General features: G+C 42.9%; 1 protein-coding gene across 7 annotated transcripts in view; it reads right to left on the bottom strand.

Annotated features, from left to right (window-relative positions):
• Nucleotides 1–18,699, bottom strand: part of ITPRID2 (ITPR interacting domain containing 2) — a 46,276-nt gene that overhangs the window by 14,136 nt on the left and 13,441 nt on the right. For all 7 annotated transcript variants that reach the window (XM_063340862.1, XM_063340860.1, XM_063340865.1 and 4 more), the window contains 5 exons: nt 18,253–18,461; nt 16,620–17,308; nt 12,923–12,995; nt 5,593–5,684; nt 217–1,428 (listed from right to left, as the gene is read on the bottom strand). In XM_063340862.1, the coding sequence (XP_063196932.1) occupies nt 217–1,428; nt 5,593–5,684; nt 12,923–12,995; nt 16,620–17,308; nt 18,253–18,461 (2,275 nt within the window). The remainder of the gene's footprint in view (nt 1–216; nt 1,429–5,592; nt 5,685–12,922; nt 12,996–16,619; nt 17,309–18,252; nt 18,462–18,699) is intronic.

Genomic DNA, 18,699 nt, shown 5'->3' with positions numbered 1-18,699 from the left:
AACTTTAAATGCAAAAATAGTGGAGCACTGGAGAGATGATTATTTGCCACTTTAAACAGAAGCTGCTAAAACAGTAGCAAATCAGACTTGCACAAAAGGTCGTATTTTCCTGATCTGCTGCACTATGCAAAGCAATATTCAGATTAACATTTTGGTTTTTTAAGGATAAAATAAGAAGCACCTTTTGCCCAAGGTAAAAATTTGGCTTCCTCTTACCTGTGAGAGGTTCTGCAGAGAGTTTCTGATGTCGTGTAGGACCCTGCGCAGCTGCATCTCCACGGTGGAGGGCGGGTTGATGGCATGAGGTCGATGAGGAAATCCAGCGTGCCTTGAAGAGAAGGGACAGCTGAACGGGGAAAGCAAGGCGCTGAAGGAAGAGCCAGAGGTGCTTGGGACGCTGTGGGTGCTCAGTGTCCTCATGTGCTCGCAGAACGGTCTGTCCTGCCACTCGGCGGGGAGGGAGTGGAGGGAGCACGTGGACTGGGACATGTGCGCTGGTGTGTGCAGCAAGCAGCTCTGTACCCTGGTGGGACTGGGCTCCTTGGACAGTCTGTTGGGCCCAGTCTGGGGCACTTCTTTTTTGGAGGACAAAGGCGCAATGAACAACGTGGATTTGCACACCGGCTGGCTGGTGGCTGCTTCACCCTCACTTTTGTCATTCTCAGACGTTGGTTTCTCACCTTCCTCCACACGTGTGTACTTGTAGGTGAAAGAAGGAGGACTGCACAGAGTCTCCTTTCCTGGAGTTAACTGGACATTCACAGAGGACACCACTTTCACTGGATTCAGCAATGGAGCTGGGAGAGACTGAGATCGCCTCAGAGGATAGCCTGATTCAGCAAACCAGAGCCTCTGCTTCCTCAGGAGATCTTTTGACTTAAGCAGAGTGCGTCCAGCCCTGGAATCAGATGTGCTGACAATCCTCATCTCAGCTCTTTGCAAGGCGACGTGAACCCTATCCACGGACGATGGGGAGGAGCCGCCACCTTCCACAGACTCCATCGACTTGAGGATATGGTGCGTGTGGTACTGAGGAAACTCAAACACACTGCCTTCCTCCAGCAGGTCCAATTGTTTTTGCTCACTGGAGGTGTCTTCCTCCTTAGAGCTGACCTCTCCTTGGACTGTCTCTGATATATGAGATGACTTGCTTTCTCCTCCTTGATTTTTTTCAGTTTCATAGCCAATAATTTTTCTGTCTTCACTCCTCCTGTTCTCAGAAGGTGCTCCTACCTTTTGTCTCTCTACTTGAGAAATAATGTCCTCTTCATCATCATCATCATCATCTTCTTCCTCCTCCTCAAACTTATCGAAACAGGGCAGTTCCATGGCTATTGGTGTCTTCTGTTCCTCACTATGCGACGTCACGGTTGTCTCACTGTCGCAGCTGTCAGCACTGCTCCCCATGCCCTGCAAAGACTCCTGAACCTAGGAAAGACACGAGCCAGCAAAGGGGTGAACATACTGGAGACTCAACTACTGCCAACTACCGCCTTCTCAGGGTTCAGGCTGAGTCCAAGTCCTTATTCATTGGGCATTGTGGTACGGAGCAGAATGAATAATACAAAATGCAGTTAGTGTGCAAGAAAAACAGTGAAGGAGAACAAAGAAACCTAAGTATCAGAGAGGTGAGAAGCACACTGAAGTATGGCACCAAAAGGAGATGGTTTAAAAAAATAAGAGCAAAGCATTCACACATTTCTGTGACTTTACAATAAACTCTTCATTGCCAGAAGATAGAAGTGTCAGCAGCATAAAAAGAGTAAAATGCTAGTATTTGAGGTAGCAATGGCAAGGGATAGCAGCATGAAAGTATATGGCATCTCCCATGGATAAAGGTTCACAGTCAGCACTGAAATGAAGGGTGGTATTAGGGAATGCATTCACAGAAGTGAGGAGAACTGGAGACTGCAGTGAAACTAGTGTCACAGGACAACATTAAGAATGGGAAGACAGTCCGCCTATACACTCAGCCTGTTTTAAGTCACAGAATTGTCTGATACTGGGAAACTCAGATTAGGCTGCTAATCTCTACTGAAGATTGCATCCAGTACTATTAGCCGCATCCTCCCTTTTTTTCTCTTAATACTTCTTCCCCTTTTCATTCTAAATCACAGCTTAAAACAGAGCACGTGCATGTGGAAGATGCTAATTTGATAGGTAACAAGTGGCAGGAAAAGCACCTATGAGAAAGGAAAAAAAAAAAAAGAGATCTATGGATCACAAAGCATATTCCTTCGGCTGTATATTTACAAGTGGACAGGACATTTTCATAAGAATATGTGTTATAAAGTACAGTCTTGGAAGTTTACCATAGTTGACGCATGAACTAGAAATTCAGAAAAGCTTTTCCCATCTTTAATTTCTGCAGTTCTCCCTGCCATTAGGATACTATGGGTTTCTTCTAGAGAGATTACTTACGGTGTACATCAGGCATTAGTTCATAGAATCACAGAATACCAGGTTGGAAGAGATCTCAAGGATCATCTGGTCCAACCTTTCTTGGCAAAAGCACGGTCTAGATAAGATGGCCCAGCACCCTGTCCAGCTGAATCTTAAAAGTGTTCAATGTTGGGGCATCCACCACTTCCCTGGGGAGATTATTCCAATGGCAGCTTTTTCTCATTGTGAAAAATTTTGCTTTTGTGTCCAATCGGAATCTCCCCAGCAGTAACTTGTACCCATTACCCCTTGTCTTTTCCACGTAACTCCTTGTAAAAAGGGAGTCTCCATCTTCTTTGTAGCCACCCTTTAAATACTGGAACACCATGATAAGGTCTCCCCTAAGCCTTCTTTTCTCAAGGCTGAGCAAACACAATTCTCTCAGCCTTTCCTCATATGGCAGGCTTCACAGTCTTTTGATAATCTTTGTGACTCTTCTCTGGACCTCTCCAGCCTGTCCACATCTTTTTGTATTGCAAGGACCAAAACTGAACATGGTATTCCAGACGTGACCTGACAAGCGCTGAGTGGAGTGGGATAATGACTACTTTATCTCTGCTGGTGATGCCCTTGTTGATGCAACCCAGCATCCTGTTGGCTTTCTTTGCTGCTGTATCACACTGTTCACTAACATTGAGCAGTCCACCAGGATGCCCAGGTCCCTTTCCACAGAGCTGCTCCCCAGCCAGGTAGATCCCAGCCTGTGTTGCACCTTACACTTGCCCTTGTTGAACTTCATAAGGTTCTTGTTATCCCACTCTTCCAGCCTCTCCAGGTCTTCCTGCAGGGTGCCTCTCTCTTCTGACGTGTCCAGTTACCCTCTCAGTTTGGTGTCATCAGCAAACTTCATCAGTTGATCCCACCAAACTTCATACACTTGATCCCATCATCCAGATCACTTATGAAGATATTAAACAGCATTGGGCCCAATATCAATCCCTGGAGGACCCCACTCGTGACACATTGACAGTTTGAAAAAGAGCTATTTACTGTCACCCTCTGGGTGCATCCTGTCAGCCAGTTCCCCACCCATCACACAGACCACTTGTTTGTTCTCCAACCACCTAGAAGAAAATTTCAGTCATGAAGGTCAACTTCATAAGTATGTGCTTAACACTGCATTGTGACTATCACAGTCACAAATTAGTATGAAAGACTGTACAGGTTCAGATACTGTTCAAGTCAAAGGTATTAAAAAAAAACAAGACTGTCATGTCTAGGTGAAATTAGGTGCGCTACACGTGTGCAAATCTGTGTCTCTAATCCTCCATCACATTGTTCACTCACAAGTCAGGCAAGCAAAACTTCAAGAACTTGGATGGAGAATTCTTCTCACTTCTTCGGTAATGTGAAACTTTCCTGCAGAATATCCCATCTTAATGCCAAAATCTCCCTTAGAACTCTTTATTTTGGATGTCAAGGATGAAAGGCAATACGGTTCTGGTTTTTGATTTTTCTCCTGAGTTTCAGAGGAATGCTATGGCTGCTAGAGTCAATTATTTAACAGTAGATGGCACTAACTTACCATACTTTTAACAAACAATATACACCCCTTCATCTTTCCACAGGTTCTCTTCACTAGTTGCCAAGTTCTCATTTCCTCTAGTCCCATCATTCACCCCTATTTTCTGAATTCAGCTCAGCACTTGATCTGAATAAAGCAGTGAAGGTGGCAGAAGAGAGCCTAGCGACTCCATGGCACAAATCTCGTGCAGTCTCAATACATCTTTTCGAAACAGCATAATAGAAAGCAGAAAAATCTCATCCCTTCACAGCCAACAAAAATAAACTCCACCAGTCTTCCAATGAGGAGGCACTTAGTTGCAACATGCTTTTAATGTACTCTTAATCATGTTGTAACTAATATAAAGATCACGAGTGAGCAACTCTAACCTGAAACTCCTAACTTGCCTGTCAACTTCAGTGTAGTCCCAACTTAGTAGAGAGCAGAACCAGTATCTCAGACTATTATGCTCATTACAGAGACTCGGGCTCATGGTTCGCTTTGTTCACTCTCTTGCTCTTGGAAAGCGTAAGCTGATGTTTAAGGGACACACAAAGACTAGCACTGTCTTGGCTTCCATTTTGGTACTCAGCTGAAAAACTACTAAACTGAAAAGCACAGAATACCAGTACCAAAATGGAAAAGCAACACTGACGGATGGGGAGGGTGGGAATCTCTTCCTAGTAAGTGCCAAAGAGCTTTTAAAATGTTTTGTGTGCCAGAATGAAAAAGAAACATACAGTAGCATAAAAAAAAATTCAGCAGCTGCAAGCTGCAAGAAATGATACCCAGAATGCCATCTTTGTATTCCTCTGGACTGTGGTTTAGGTCCCAGACAGCTAACTGATGGCCTTGAAGCCAGGATCCAACTCAAGACTTTTCTCTGGCTGATTGACAGGCCAACCAAATCATGGCTATTACTGTGTGAATGTTTTAGGAGAGGCAAAAGAAGACCTCTCCTAAATATCAGGATAGCGCTGTGCAAATGCATGTAATGGGCAGACACCTAACCACCATGCTGGAACAAAAGCCTCCCCTGAGACATGCAGTCTCTGGTCAATATCACAGCAAGTTCTGGGACCGAGATCAAAGGAACTGGAACAAGAAAGACTGTGGGAGCTCAAGATTGACTAAACATTAGTATACCTTCACAGTAAAGTTAGTATGAAATTGTTTTCACTTTCTGTCAGCTGCTAACTAAAAATACAGAAAAGTATGCAAAAAAAAAAAAAAAGAAAGAGTGGGAAGGCAAAAATGATATAAGAAATGAAACGATCAGCAGAAAAGCTATAATCTTTCATAACCTTAACCTCTACCCACTGCAGTCATGAGAGGAATGGACTATGATTCTGGAGCCTCAGTCAGTGAGAAAAGATACACTAGAAACAGCAAACAGGACATACTGAATTTAGAGATTATTCCAGGCCCACATACGCCCAGATTATCCTACCAGAAAGCCTTTCATATTTTAACACAGTTCTGCAAGGGACTCAGCAGGTCCAGCTCTGAAAATGAGAAGTTCTATAGGATTTAGATTGACAGTCACGATAGCAGTGGGATCAACATCAACATCCCTCCTGCCCTCCCCAGGCCCCTGTGCTCCCACCATTACTGGTAATATTTCAACTGCAGTATAAGGACCTTACCTGAAGCTGATTAAATGGAGAGCAATCTGTGGAGGAGTCCTCAGCAAAGCCACTGCTGTCAGAGTGCTGACTCGCTGTTCGTAACAGCTGATCTGTTTAAAACAAGCAAAACCCAACCGTAATTACTTTACAAATCGCAACCTTTCAAGTTCAGTCACATTCAATACACGCTTTCCTTTTACATCAAAGTAGCATTAAGTGGATAACACAATTCCTTTTCAAGTTCCACTTTGAACAATACAGAGAAACAACTTGTTTGTTTCAAGCAAAACCTCTTCTCATGCAAAGCCCTACTTCAAGCAGCAGTGAAAGAGGAACCATCTCTTACATTTTTCTTTCCTGTGCTGTGGAAAAAAACCCACCCTGCAGATCTTGCTGCTCCTGGAGTTTTCCCTCCACAAAACTGGTTAATTGACACGCAGGCAGTGGAAGATTTGCTTTTGTATTGACACGTACAGATTCGCCACCCCTCCTGATCACGGAGATAAAGGAGATCACTCGTCTCCTGCCAGCTCCCCCACCCCATACACCAGAGGAACAGCATCACAGGAACACAGAGGGCAATGCACAGGACTTCGCAAATTGCTGGAGTCCTCCAGTGGTTTAGTGGACAAGTACAAAACATCTCTGACACATCAGCGGGCAATCTGCCAAAGCACATTCCCAGCGCTCATTTTATACATGCAAGATAAGATCCTCCTGCTAGTTCCTTTCTACTTACATTAGGTAAGTGTTAAAATAGCCTAAAGAGGCTCTAAAATTCTCAGTGCTACCTCGGAGTGGCTTCCTCTGGTGCAAGCACTATACCCACAAAGCTGCTTTTCAAGGAGATCCCAGTAAGCTCTGCAGTACAGTATTGCATGTATATTGTTCCCGACCAGACACGGGAGGCACCCACCAACTGAGAGGTTTACCTTGGAGCACCATAAACACTTTGCTTAGCCAGATGGCACCATAGGCAACAACCATATCTCAACTCTAGTTCTCAGCTGAAGTGTAAAAACTTGGAGATGGGGAGACCACAGCGGCCTCTAGTCCCCAGACCCTGCCTCCTCCTCCTCTTCCTCCTCCTCACCCTGGGGCGAGAGCTTGCTGCTGTCTTCTCGGAGCTTCAACGCAGAATTTTGCCCCACATTCCTTCAACCACTTAACTGTCATCATATAATTAATCCCAGTTCACAGCTCAATGCATTGGAATGCATTATGAAAACTGTTTTGAAACTGCTGGATATTCAGAACTAATTTTTTTCAGCATTAATTTTGATGAACATTTCGCTAACACAGAAGTAAAAGCCTGCACAGGCCCAGAAGCTTGTGAACATCAGGAGAGGCAAACTGCCCATTAAACTTCTGTATCAGCGATTTCACACGGCTTTTAGGGAGTGCCTGTCAAATTGTGCTGCTGTTCTGTTATCATGGTAGCCACAATATCCTGCGATGATAAACAACTTTTCTACCTCAAGACAGACATCCCCACCCAGCTCCCAGTAAAGACAATGGAAATTACTTTCCTGAGAACTGGACTAGCTCTTATTAACTGCGCGATACAACTAATAGGTCTGCAAGAGCATGCCAGGCTGCCAACTGCAGCTGAGGCTGTGGGAACCTGCCACCTCCTCCAAGGTGAATAGTCACCTACTTTGCCCTCCTCTCTGTCTCTTTTCCTATTTGGTGAATTTTAATTTAAAAGGGAAAAGCACTACTAGTGAAAGCCTTAGCCACAGGCGAGAGATTCCAAATAATTCAGATAAAGCGATTCACCAGTGTGTGTGCTGGCATCTGGTTTCATGTGCATGAAGTTTATTACTGCTCAAGAAAAATATTGACCTGCCCTTCTATTTCCTTCTCAGTCAATATTTCCTTTTCGGCTATTAAAAAAAATGTACGTATATATATATATGTATATATGTCTCCTGAAATCAATTCTTGGCCTCCTTGGAGATACAGTACTAAAGTAAAAATCAGTGGTTTAGATCATTTTCTATAGCATTTGTTATTTATGCACATGCTTTGACAGCCTTACATGACAGATACTGCCAGTCAACTGGTCAGTCTAGAGCAGAGGCACTCATACCTGCCTCATCGTCTTTATCCACGGCAAGAGACTAGCACGGCATGAACAGATTCAGACTGCCTTGTTTCCACCTAAGGAGACATCCCCTTAACAGAGTCATCCCTTGCTTTCTGTGTTGCAGAGCTGCTAGGATTTTTTTTAAATGTCTTAAAGCAAATCACAAGACGTTTTTTGTAAGTATGAGCAGCCGTCTTCTACCGCACTTTACCCTTGTCTCTTGCGAGTTCTCAGAGTTCTCCACTACACCACTGCCATGTAAATGCAGTAAAAACTTCTAAAGAACAGGAATCTCTACTACTTCAGTAGTGAAATGACAAGGTTTGGCTCTGTAAAGGCTGAAAATACCAACTAGTACATTGGGATATACCGATACATAATGGTACCCATCCTCCTTGTCAACTACTGATCCAGATGTACAACCTGCTCCATGGCACCTGGATGTCTCTCTGATTCAAGCAGTCAAGGGGAAAGCATAAACACATTTATAGAAAAAGCTAAAGAGTACATTCAGATCTGGATTAAAGTGCCTCCTGGCAACTGAGAGTCTTAAGAGAAGGAGGTTGTGGTGAGATACGGCTCCCCTCTCTTCACCTTGAATACAGAAAACTCAGGACCAAAGGCTGGTTTGTAGGGGCTAACCTGGGATCATCCCCTGCCCTGCGTATCCCCGCTAAGGCAACTGCACCATCCCCAAAAAGGTCACCGCATGATGCTGACCCTGCAGCCCAAAGCCATTATCAACAACATGTAAGGGAAATCTTCTGAACTAGTGGGAGGCCAGTGGCAGCGTAATAAGGAAAGTGTGGGAAAAGCAACCAGCCAAGATGAACAAAACCAGAAGGAACAATCAAACTCACGTCCCAGCTAAACAGAGCACAAACAAAAATGCCCTTGGATTATTGTTTTAAACTGCATTAAAAAAATCAAAATATTTTTAGGCACTGAATACATGCCAGAGAAATGTGGGTATTCAGAAATACACCAAATAAGCTGACAAAGTTCTAAACAAGAACAGATGATGAAGAAACAAGCCAGTGGTTTACAAAATATGAGAGAACAAATTTATCAGAAAATCACTATTGAATAATGGAATAATTCATCTACTGTAAAATAATATTCAGCTACCAATGGACTGTCAGTCTTGCCAATCCAAACAGTCCCATCAGGTACTCGTCTTACACTTTCTGCATCACTCCACTGCTCACGCAGAAGAGGAGGAAAATATGTGGAAACTGCCCGTAAGCTTTAGCGACATCTGTGTTTCTTGTACCTGCAGTGTCATCAAAGTTGTAATGCACTTTGTATTTCACAAGACTATTACTAAATTAACATTCCCAATTTAGCTATAAAATATTCCATTATGGCAATAAATGTCTGCTGCCCCTTTTTCCCATATTGATCATACCCTGCATCCCAGCACTGACAAAACCAGCCCAGTAGGGAGCCCTGCTGCAGAAACTCTTCAGAGTCCCTGGGGATTTCCCAGCTTCTGGACAGATTAGTACAGACTCCCACAAACACTAAATCTGTTCCACATGTTTTCTCCTCACTCCCCCGTCTCCAATCTTCTCTGGAGCTGCACCCACAGAAAGCTATAAATACATATACTAAGGACAGGAAGTGCTGGTGATGTGCTTTCTTCACTTTCAAGAACTAAATTTTCAAAATTAATCACTGCTTTTGACTATCAATGTCAGATGGCTTAAAAGAAACAAGTTTGTGGCCATTCAAAATTTCACAGGGAGCAGCCCTGAAGAAAAGGACTTGGGGGTGCTGGTGGATGAGAGGCTCAACATGAGCCGTCAGTGTGCACTAGCAGCCCAGAAAGCCAATCGTATCCTGGGCTGCATCAGGAGAAGCGTGGCCAGCAGGTCAAGGGAGGTGATTCTCCCCCTCTACTTCACTCTCATGAGACCCCACTTGGAGTACTGTGTCCAATTCTGGAGCCCCTACTACAAGAGAGATATGGACGTGCTGGAAGGTGTCCAGAGAAGGGCCACGAGGATGATCAGAGGGCTGGAACACCTCTCCTATGGGGACAGACTGAGAGAGCTGGGGTTGTTCAGTCTGGAGAAAAGAAGGCTTGGAGGAGACCTTATAGTGGCCTACCAGTATCTTAAGGGGGCCTGCAAGAAAGCTGGTGAGGGACTTTTTAGGATGTCAGGTAATGGTAGGACTAGAGGGAATGGATTAAAACTAGAGATGGGATGATTCAGACTGGACGTTAGGAAGAAGTTCTTCACCACAAGGGTGATGAGACACTGGAACAGGTTGCCCAGACAGGTGGTGGAAGCCCCATCCCTGACAGTTTTTAAGGCCAGGCTGGATGGGGCTTTGAGCAGCCTGGTCTAGTGGGAGGTGTCCCTGCCCATGGCAGGGGGGTTGGAACTAGATGATCTTGAAGGTCCCTTCCAGCCCACACCATTCTATGATTCTATGACAGCAGGCAGACACTCACAAATTGCAGTGGCTCGAGAATACTTTGTTCTCTATGTACTGTACCTATATTAGTCTTGTTTGTTGGGCATTTTTGGAATGGAGGGTGCTACTGTATAAATATGTCAGGAAGAATTTTGTTTTCCAACTAACAAACCTTCCTTCCAGATAACTTCACAATAATCTTTTTTTATAGTGGACATTTAGCAGTCCTGTATGTTTACACTGCAAAGCAACTGAAGCTTTTCATACTTCTCTACTGCATTCCTAAAAAAAAAACCAACCAACCCATGCACAAAAACATATCTGCATTTGAGGTTTGCAACAACAAAGAACAGAATGCCGGTTTGGGGCATAATGGATAAACTAGTTCAGTTCAGTACCATTTGGAAGACAAAACCTAAAAAGGACATCAAGCTAGTCAATACGACATAGAATTCTTTGTATCCCCTATAAAGCATTTAACAAAGATATTACTATAGTAAAGCAATCATTCGCAAGCCACTTGGAAAATCTATGCATACCACTCATAAACGAAACTAATCTGAAATGAGAAACGTGCTTTAATGGGGAGTCTGAGCAGCAGTAGACTCAAGTGTTTTTCAAGCATTTCTCAAGTCTCCAGACTATTTCAGTAGGGAAGAGAATCTTTTTTTTTTTTTTCAATTCAAAACTCCACATCTTATTGTAGGCCCTCTTAAAATACCTTACAAACTGTTGTAAATGTCAGAGAAAGCATCCATAGCCATTTGTAGATGTAGAATGATACTGCAAGGTTTATAACCGTCTGCACCGAATAGCACTAACCCTGCCAATTGACACAGAAGTATCCCTACATGAAAAAAAAATGTACAAATGTGTTCCTTCAGGGGAAGCATTCATCTGGAACAACATTTTGTTTATGGGTGCTTATGTCCAGTAGAGCCAAAACCACTGGAAGAGGTGGGTCTGTGCAAGGATCACCAGCTGAAAAACTGGTGCTTCAATTTCATGCTGATCCCACCTCAAGAGCTTGCTAGCGAGAGTGGCGTTTCACATTCAGACACAAGGGCCAGCACTTCTAATAAGTGACCACTAACTTTGGATGCCTTCAAACTTGGCGAGCACCCACTCTCTGAGAAAACAGGCCTCTACATTGTCTCACCTTGGACAACTTGCAAAAAAAAACCTGACTACTGTTTTTTTAATGTTTTGGATAAGTTCTCTACCAAATGCCCTCCCTCTTGGCAATTTTACTGAAACCCATACAGAACAAAGCCCTAAGCTTTCCACATCTTCCGAGTGAAATAAAAGGTTGGTCTCAGACTACCTTTTAGCAAGCATGCAGGCTTACCATCAACGTTGACATCCTTTTTAGGTAAGTTATAGAAAAATTGAGGCAATGCTTGCAGGATAACAAAGTGTCATCGCTAATGTATGCCAAGTGTATTCAGAAATAATAATAACTGGGAAACATGAGCCAGCATGCCCTGCTTCTGCCATACTGAAGACACATTGCTAGAACTGTTGCTACCTTTCAGCAGGTACACACAGGACCACCTCACCCTTTTTTTATTTTTTCCTTGCGTGGAGGAAGAAGAGGGTAAGATAGCTACTGGGAACAGAAAACACAAAATTAGCATTTCAGAAGATGAAAAAAAAGTATTTTTCTCCTCCCTGACTGCAGCTCCTGGTTCCTTAAGTCGCCTTTCTCTGAAAAGCTCTTTCTGAAACTGCTGAGGCCAGGCAAACAAGAGACCTGACCTGTAAAGAGTGCATCTCTTTACATGTAATCATGTAAAGCATGTAATCGTGAGCTTTAAAATACAGCCAAGGCAGAAATGCAGGGAACAGTTGGAGATGCAGTTTCTGGTGGTCCTTTTTGGTGGCCTATGTTTGTAACAGAGGAAGACTAGCGAGTGCAATGCTGTGTTGTGCAAAACACTGCTCAACTAGTAGCACGAGCTATCCTTAACAACCAGGCATTAACCTTCAGTGCTTAGTCCAGAGTATTCTCAAATGTTAATGCAGTTCAGCTGACAGTTCACAAGACTGTCAGTCCATTTGTGAAAAGGCAAGTAAGATGATCTCCTTTTCTTACGACAGGTTTTTCTGCCTCTCTCTAGTATCTAGACGCCAGTCATGTTTCGCCAAGAAACTGCATTGCTGCTAAACGTCTCACTAAATGCAACGAGCTCCGTTTCTTCTTTACACATAACGGCTAGAGAGCGGACTTCACTTGACAACGTTGGGTAAAGTAACAATCACAAAATAAACTTTAAAGACCAGCTGTGTCCCTCTCCGAAGCCATAAAATACACAAATAAGAATGTGAGATGAAAGCACAAACCAAGTGAGCAACAAGAGCCAGTGCACAGAGTTTGCCATGTGAAGGACTACAATTTCCATGTGGGTGCAGAGACACAAGTCTTTCGTGCAGCCAGCTTGCAGATGGAGCAGTAGTGCATAGGAAAAAACTGGATGTATCATGCAATTTATGTTTAAAACAACATAATTTTAGTTCAAATGGGTATCTTAAATTACAGGATCTGCCAGGGGAAAAAAATCCCATACAATCTGAATTAACATTTCAGTTCCTCTGAGCTATCATCAATTGTACAAAAGTGAAAACAGCCAGTGAGGTTACAGGGCTGTTGTCTTGCCTGTAATTTAGTTGCCACTTTGCAGTACTGTCCTGTGATTTAGCTGAAAAAGAAACCCAGATCCTTTTTATTTCTAAAGAGAAAATAAACTTGAGAAGTTTTAAATATCTGAATCATCATTTCAGAGAGGCAAGGACACTCAGCAGACTGCTGTCTCCCGGGAGTTGAAGTCTACTCACCTTTCCTTGACTTGGTCACTGCCAGCTGGTGAGAAGCTGGAACGTGCGGTAGATCCCCCTCTGTACTCTGGATCTAACAGGAAGAGAAGATGAGTATTTTGTCAGGACAACTGGAATGCATGTTCCTGTGCCTAAAAATGCCCATACAGCACATGTGGGGGTGTGGTTGGCTGTTTTTTTTTCTCCAGTCCAATAGCCTGTAATGATTGAGGAAGTAAATCGTATCTCCTTGAACCAAAGCATTATTCATCAGGTACTCAGCAATGCCGCTGGGGGACAACAGTGATCCTTAGGACAGCACTCACAGCACAGGGCTCCCCTCCGGCTACATTCATCGTGCAAAATGACCAGGAAATCACATCCCATGATGCTACTGAGAGTTCTCAGTTCCTCTTTGACAAAAGACTGAAATAATTGTGTGAAAATACCTTTGATCACCCTTACATTACTACTGTCTTTTCCGTTCAGCACTCTTGGCCCCTCATTTGAATATAAAGAACAAGCAAAATACATTTATAGCAAGAGCTCAGTACATAAGGACTGTCACCTGCTGCCCTACCAAATATTTCCCACAAGCCACCAATCTTCCAGAAGGACCCAGACCCTGTCAGAACCTACTCCAGACTTCACCATGCCACTACTTGTGGAAATACTTCTTGTGTCTTCCAGTACAAAAAAGGAAGATAATGTATTCAGAGCCGTGAAGATTTCAACTGGGAAACTTAAAACTACATGAAAATTGATCCTGTTACCTAATCACTTTGTGAAACACAGCCTTATTAAGAAAGCAGTTCTCAGACAACCATTCAAACAATGAGAAGAATATGCCTAAAAACTCAACAGGGAGGCCTTTGTTTAGTTCAAAAGCTAGTTTATGTTTTCTCTTTTGTGTGCTACAGAAAAAAACCACAATGGTTCGCGTGCAAGTCTACACGCACAAAAACCCCAATCTAAGTACCCCCCAACCCTTCCCTCTAACAGGCTGCCTGCCTAATTTAAAAATTACCAAGCAATGAAATCTTCATCTCCATTTTTGATCAACTTAAAAATGCAAAACCAGGATACTGATGGTTTTAAGCCCAAGTTAGTATCTGGCTAAAGAAGCAGCTGTATTTGCACTGATATCATGTGTATAGCAGACACAAGGGTGCATTTTCTTAATAACAAGAGCTTCGAGAAGTACTTGGCCTGAACTTTTCACCGTTAATAACTGAACAGCATTACTCTTGCACAAAAAAGCAAGAGGCTTCTGTTCCTTTAGGAGATGAAGGCTGTACCAAAGGGGTAAATGCTTATTTTGTCCAAATGCAGGGGCACATAGAAGGGTCTCAACATTTAAATTTAGGAAAAGTACCTTTAGAACAATTATTTTAAAAAAATTTAAAAAGAAAAAAGGAACAGTAACTAATCTTATAGGCCCTTTGATCAGACTGGCCTCCCAGGAAAGGTGTCTTGATTCTCTAAAACCTCCCAGTTTCCAATGGCTATGCTTGCAGCCTCCCAACACCTAAGCCTCTTCTCATCTAAATATCCTCCACCTCCTATCCTTGGCTGGGAGACAGCATCCTGGCTGCGTCCGCAGCACGGCACAGCTCGATGAGCGTGCAGAAGCACTCCCCACTCCTTCCCTGTCCCTTCAGCCAATATTGATGCCAGTACATGACCTTCGGGACTGTAATTGGCCACCTCAGGAGCGGGTGTTTGGGGGAAATCCTGCCCTGACTCACTCCTGCACCAGCTATCTTCACAGCCACAGACTTCCGAAGGGCACTCAAACCTCCAAGGCATTCATAAGCATGGAAAGAGCTTCCTTGATATATCTGTCATCTTTCCTACACGTATGAATGCACTCCAAGCCAAGCTAGGAAAACGGGAGGAGGAGTTATTGTCACTGTTTCTAATAGTTTATTGTTCATTATACCCTGCTTAGAGACACATGAAAATAAAATCACACTGCCAGGTATTGTTCTAAAGTTCCTTCAACACAACCAAATCCCTCTCTCACAGGGATCTGAAGGCAGTTGATAATGTATATGTTATATTGCGTAAACAAAAATTCACCACAATCCCATCCCACATCACATGTCGTCTTGCCAAAACAGCTGTGTTTATGCACTGGCATCATTGCTAAGTGTGTCAACCAAAACTTCACAAACACATCACATTTGGCTTGTGCAGAATTCAGCAAGTCTTCTTCATGTCATAACCCTTTACAGTCTAACTTACTCCAAAGGAAAATTCCATTCTTTTTTTTTTTTTAATTAGCTGTTTCAACTTTCCCCAAGTGCACCAAAAAACGGATTTCTCCTCTGGGATATGTGAAACCAGTTCAACTATTAACAATATAGCAAAATGCATTGCCACTCAGACCCCTCCTGTTGTGCCAACACAAATATCTGTGCAGCTACACAACAAACTGGATCAAGAAAATTATCCGTCTGAAAACTAAGCCAGGAAAAATAAATAAATCAAAATACACTGGGTTCCTTTTTCCCCCTCTCAGCTGCTCCAGTCCTTTGTTCTGGTTCAGTAGATGGCCACACAACATGTGGGTCATGACACACAAGCACAATCAAGTGGCAGGAACTCCAAGAGGCTGGATTACCTTCTACTTAATCAGTGCCTTCAGCTAAAACATTAGTTGATCTAGAAGAGCTTGTAATGACAATAAGACATTAGACACAGTATCTACAAAATAATCACTTCATCATCTGCTGTAAAACTCTGCGGGTTTTCTATTCACTTGCTTTCTTTACTCATTTCACCAATGAAATTACAATCCTTTATTTTATGCATCTATTTCACATAGACAAAAAAGTTAACTGCTGAACTGTTAACAAGACCCACTTTGAAATGCGTCCACAAAAACATCTACTAATTTATGTTAAGACAGATCTTAACAATTCAAGGTGTGAGTCTATGGAAAAAAATGCATTCTTGAATTTATAGGCTGCACGTTTACTAGCCTTCTAAACAAAGCACTTACAGGAATTTTGGAATTAAAAACCCTTTGGGGGAATTATCAATCAAAAAAGATATTAAGATATTAAAAGGCAGCTAGCACAAAATTTGCAACTGAGCCACCACCAAACATGTCAAACAGAAACTTTCGGTGTGCTAATTTCCAGAGAACAAATCAACATACAGTAGGTTGTCACCAAACCAAAAGTTGCACAAGATGAGTACCTCACCCTACATGTCCTTTTCATGCAATAACACTCTTGCTCCATGCACAAAATTATCCTTAATCAATATCCATTGATAATATCCATTGATAAACTGCATTTACTTTTAGGCAACAAAAGCAGAGACTTACAGTAAGTAATTTAAGCAAAGTAAAAATTTAAACCCAAAGACTTTTATATATACAAAACCTAACCTAGATCTATTTCCACAGGAAAAGTTCCTAGTAGTTTTTCCAGTGACTGCAATTACCTGAGCTTGATGAAAAAGAGAATGAGAACTTTCCTGCTGACCCTCAGGAACAACAACAGCAGCAGCAGCACCAAGTTATTTCATTAAAAGGATCAATCAGAGCAGCCTACCGAGACAGAGCGACAACTGTCCTATCACCCGGAGAATTTAAAGTATTCCTGGAGAAAACACTGTCAGCTACACAGGAGGGAACATTCCTCTGCTGGCAGCCAGCAAGTTATGTAAACTGTATGCAAAAACAAAGTCATCTATCTCCACCTACCTCTTCCATCTCAAAGGAGTCCTTCTGCTGCAGCATTAGATTCATTATGGACGGGTTTGCAAGGGGAGCGCAGGGGTCTCTACCTGGCGATGCCGCAGGCAGCCTTTGCGTTGAGGTGCTGCTGTTGGATGTACTGGAACTGCTGCTGAGGGTCGGCGAGTCCAAAAGACCAGATTCTTCACACGGTCTATCCTGGGCGCTTGCCAACCTGCTGCTTTGCACGTCTGCCGGAGGCACCGTACCCTCTCGCTTATCATCAGTCCCAGCAGGAAGGTTTGCGGGATTATGTACAGCGCTTATCTGAATACTGGCTATCTCCTCCTTTACAGTAGCCAAAAAAGAGGAAGAGTCTTTCTTTTTAGAGTATTTCAGTAATTTAGACTCGTTTTTAACATCATTTTCCTCGCTCCCCAGTTCAGCCGGACTTTTCCCTTTTTCAACCGGTGAAGGACTTGAGCAGCCACCACCATCGGCTTGTTGAGTGCTGCACAGATTGAGCTTTGACAGGGTCTTCATTAACCGACTGGCTGTATTGCTGCGATTTAAAGGGGGAGGGCTGGATGCTTCTTTGCTGGAAGATGCTGAATTCATGCTACCTATTTTCTGCAAAGGAGTCCCAGAGACTTGAGAATACAAAGAAGAAAAAGCATTGGCCACAGTAGTAAGCACTTCAATCTGACGGAAACGACCTGCGCAAGAACAAAACGTATGGTAGAGTTTATGAGGACATTTCCTGTCATCACATCCCAGACCTGTTGATCCATCTCTACACAATGGTTTCAATTCTCAGAGACAGCTTCTTCTTCATATTTGAAGAGGGAATCTTCATCGTAATCTCTGCCCACCAGCCTCCCCCCCTATCTTGCCCAAAATCTCCTCCTACTTATATCATGGGCCCCAAAGGCTGACTAAACACTGCCTCGTCCTGTAACGTGAAAATGATACCACACAGTACGAAAAAAATGGAAAAACCTTCACAAGAGTCTCTACTAAATGCACAAGAACAGCATGGAAAGCTTTAACAAAGTCGAAAAAGGACACAGGTATGCAAGTGCAAGTTCATTTACAAAGTGCTAGGGAAAAAAAGGGTTACTCGCACTGCCCTCTCCACCTACAACTGCAAGAGGACATTTCAGCTATGCCCTCATTTCATTGAGGCTCATTACGGACCTAACAAAGCTCCTGCCCCAGTCAATAGAAATACTGGCCCAGATTTCAACAACGACAAAAGTAGGTCGCTGCTGACATCTTTCAAAAATCCCACCCGGATACTGAAGAACACAAGAAACAGACAGATATTGCTATTTGTTTCAGTGATCTAAACCTACAACAGGAGAGAAGCTTAGGAGCAAGAGACAGGAACGATACAAACCAGAAGGCAGTATATCTTACAGGATGCCTTTCATTTCCTTCCACTATAAACCCCGTCCCCGCACTCCAACATGTACAACACTGATGATCACCTCATCACATTTAATACCAAGCAAGAGTTGGTATGGATCCAAGTTATGGATTTTGAATGGAATTTGGCCTTTATGCTCTAAAGGGAGTTTGCCAGAATATTAGATTCTTTCAGGGTTGTTTATTTAGTGCAAAAACGTAATAATAAAATTTGCTTCAAAAACATACTTACTTGTTAAAGCAAAATTTGGATTTTCTACTTCCATGCGCTGTATTTGGGCATTCAAAAACACTTTGATATCTATTCCTCTGGCAAATGACGAAGAATTAAAAAATCTCGCTGGAATTTTTGAAGCAATATCTGGTTCATCTCTTCCAAACCCAAGGTTATAGAGCACTTCTTCAGGATCTTCCTCATAAAGCTCCAGTAATTCAGAAACACTAGACAAATGAAAAGATGTTTACTATCTATTTGTCTCCTTTTCAGACCCAGTCCTTTCTGTCCAACCGCTAATTCAGCCCAGTAGCCATCCTGGTCTATTGAACTTTTGACTCCTACAGCTCAGCCTACTTTAGGAAATAATTGTGGAGATCTCTGAAGTTTTGGTTCCCATCACCAGAGCCATCAGCCCAGACATATCTCAGATCCTATCCTGTAATTTATAACGTCAGCCCTTAT

This window comes from Chroicocephalus ridibundus, chromosome 7 (assembly GCF_963924245.1).
Source record: "Chroicocephalus ridibundus chromosome 7, bChrRid1.1, whole genome shotgun sequence".
NCBI lineage: Eukaryota > Metazoa > Chordata > Aves > Charadriiformes > Laridae > Chroicocephalus > Chroicocephalus ridibundus.
The sequence above is the reverse complement of the archived record's forward strand: the minus strand, read 5'-3'. Positions and strand labels throughout refer to the sequence as shown.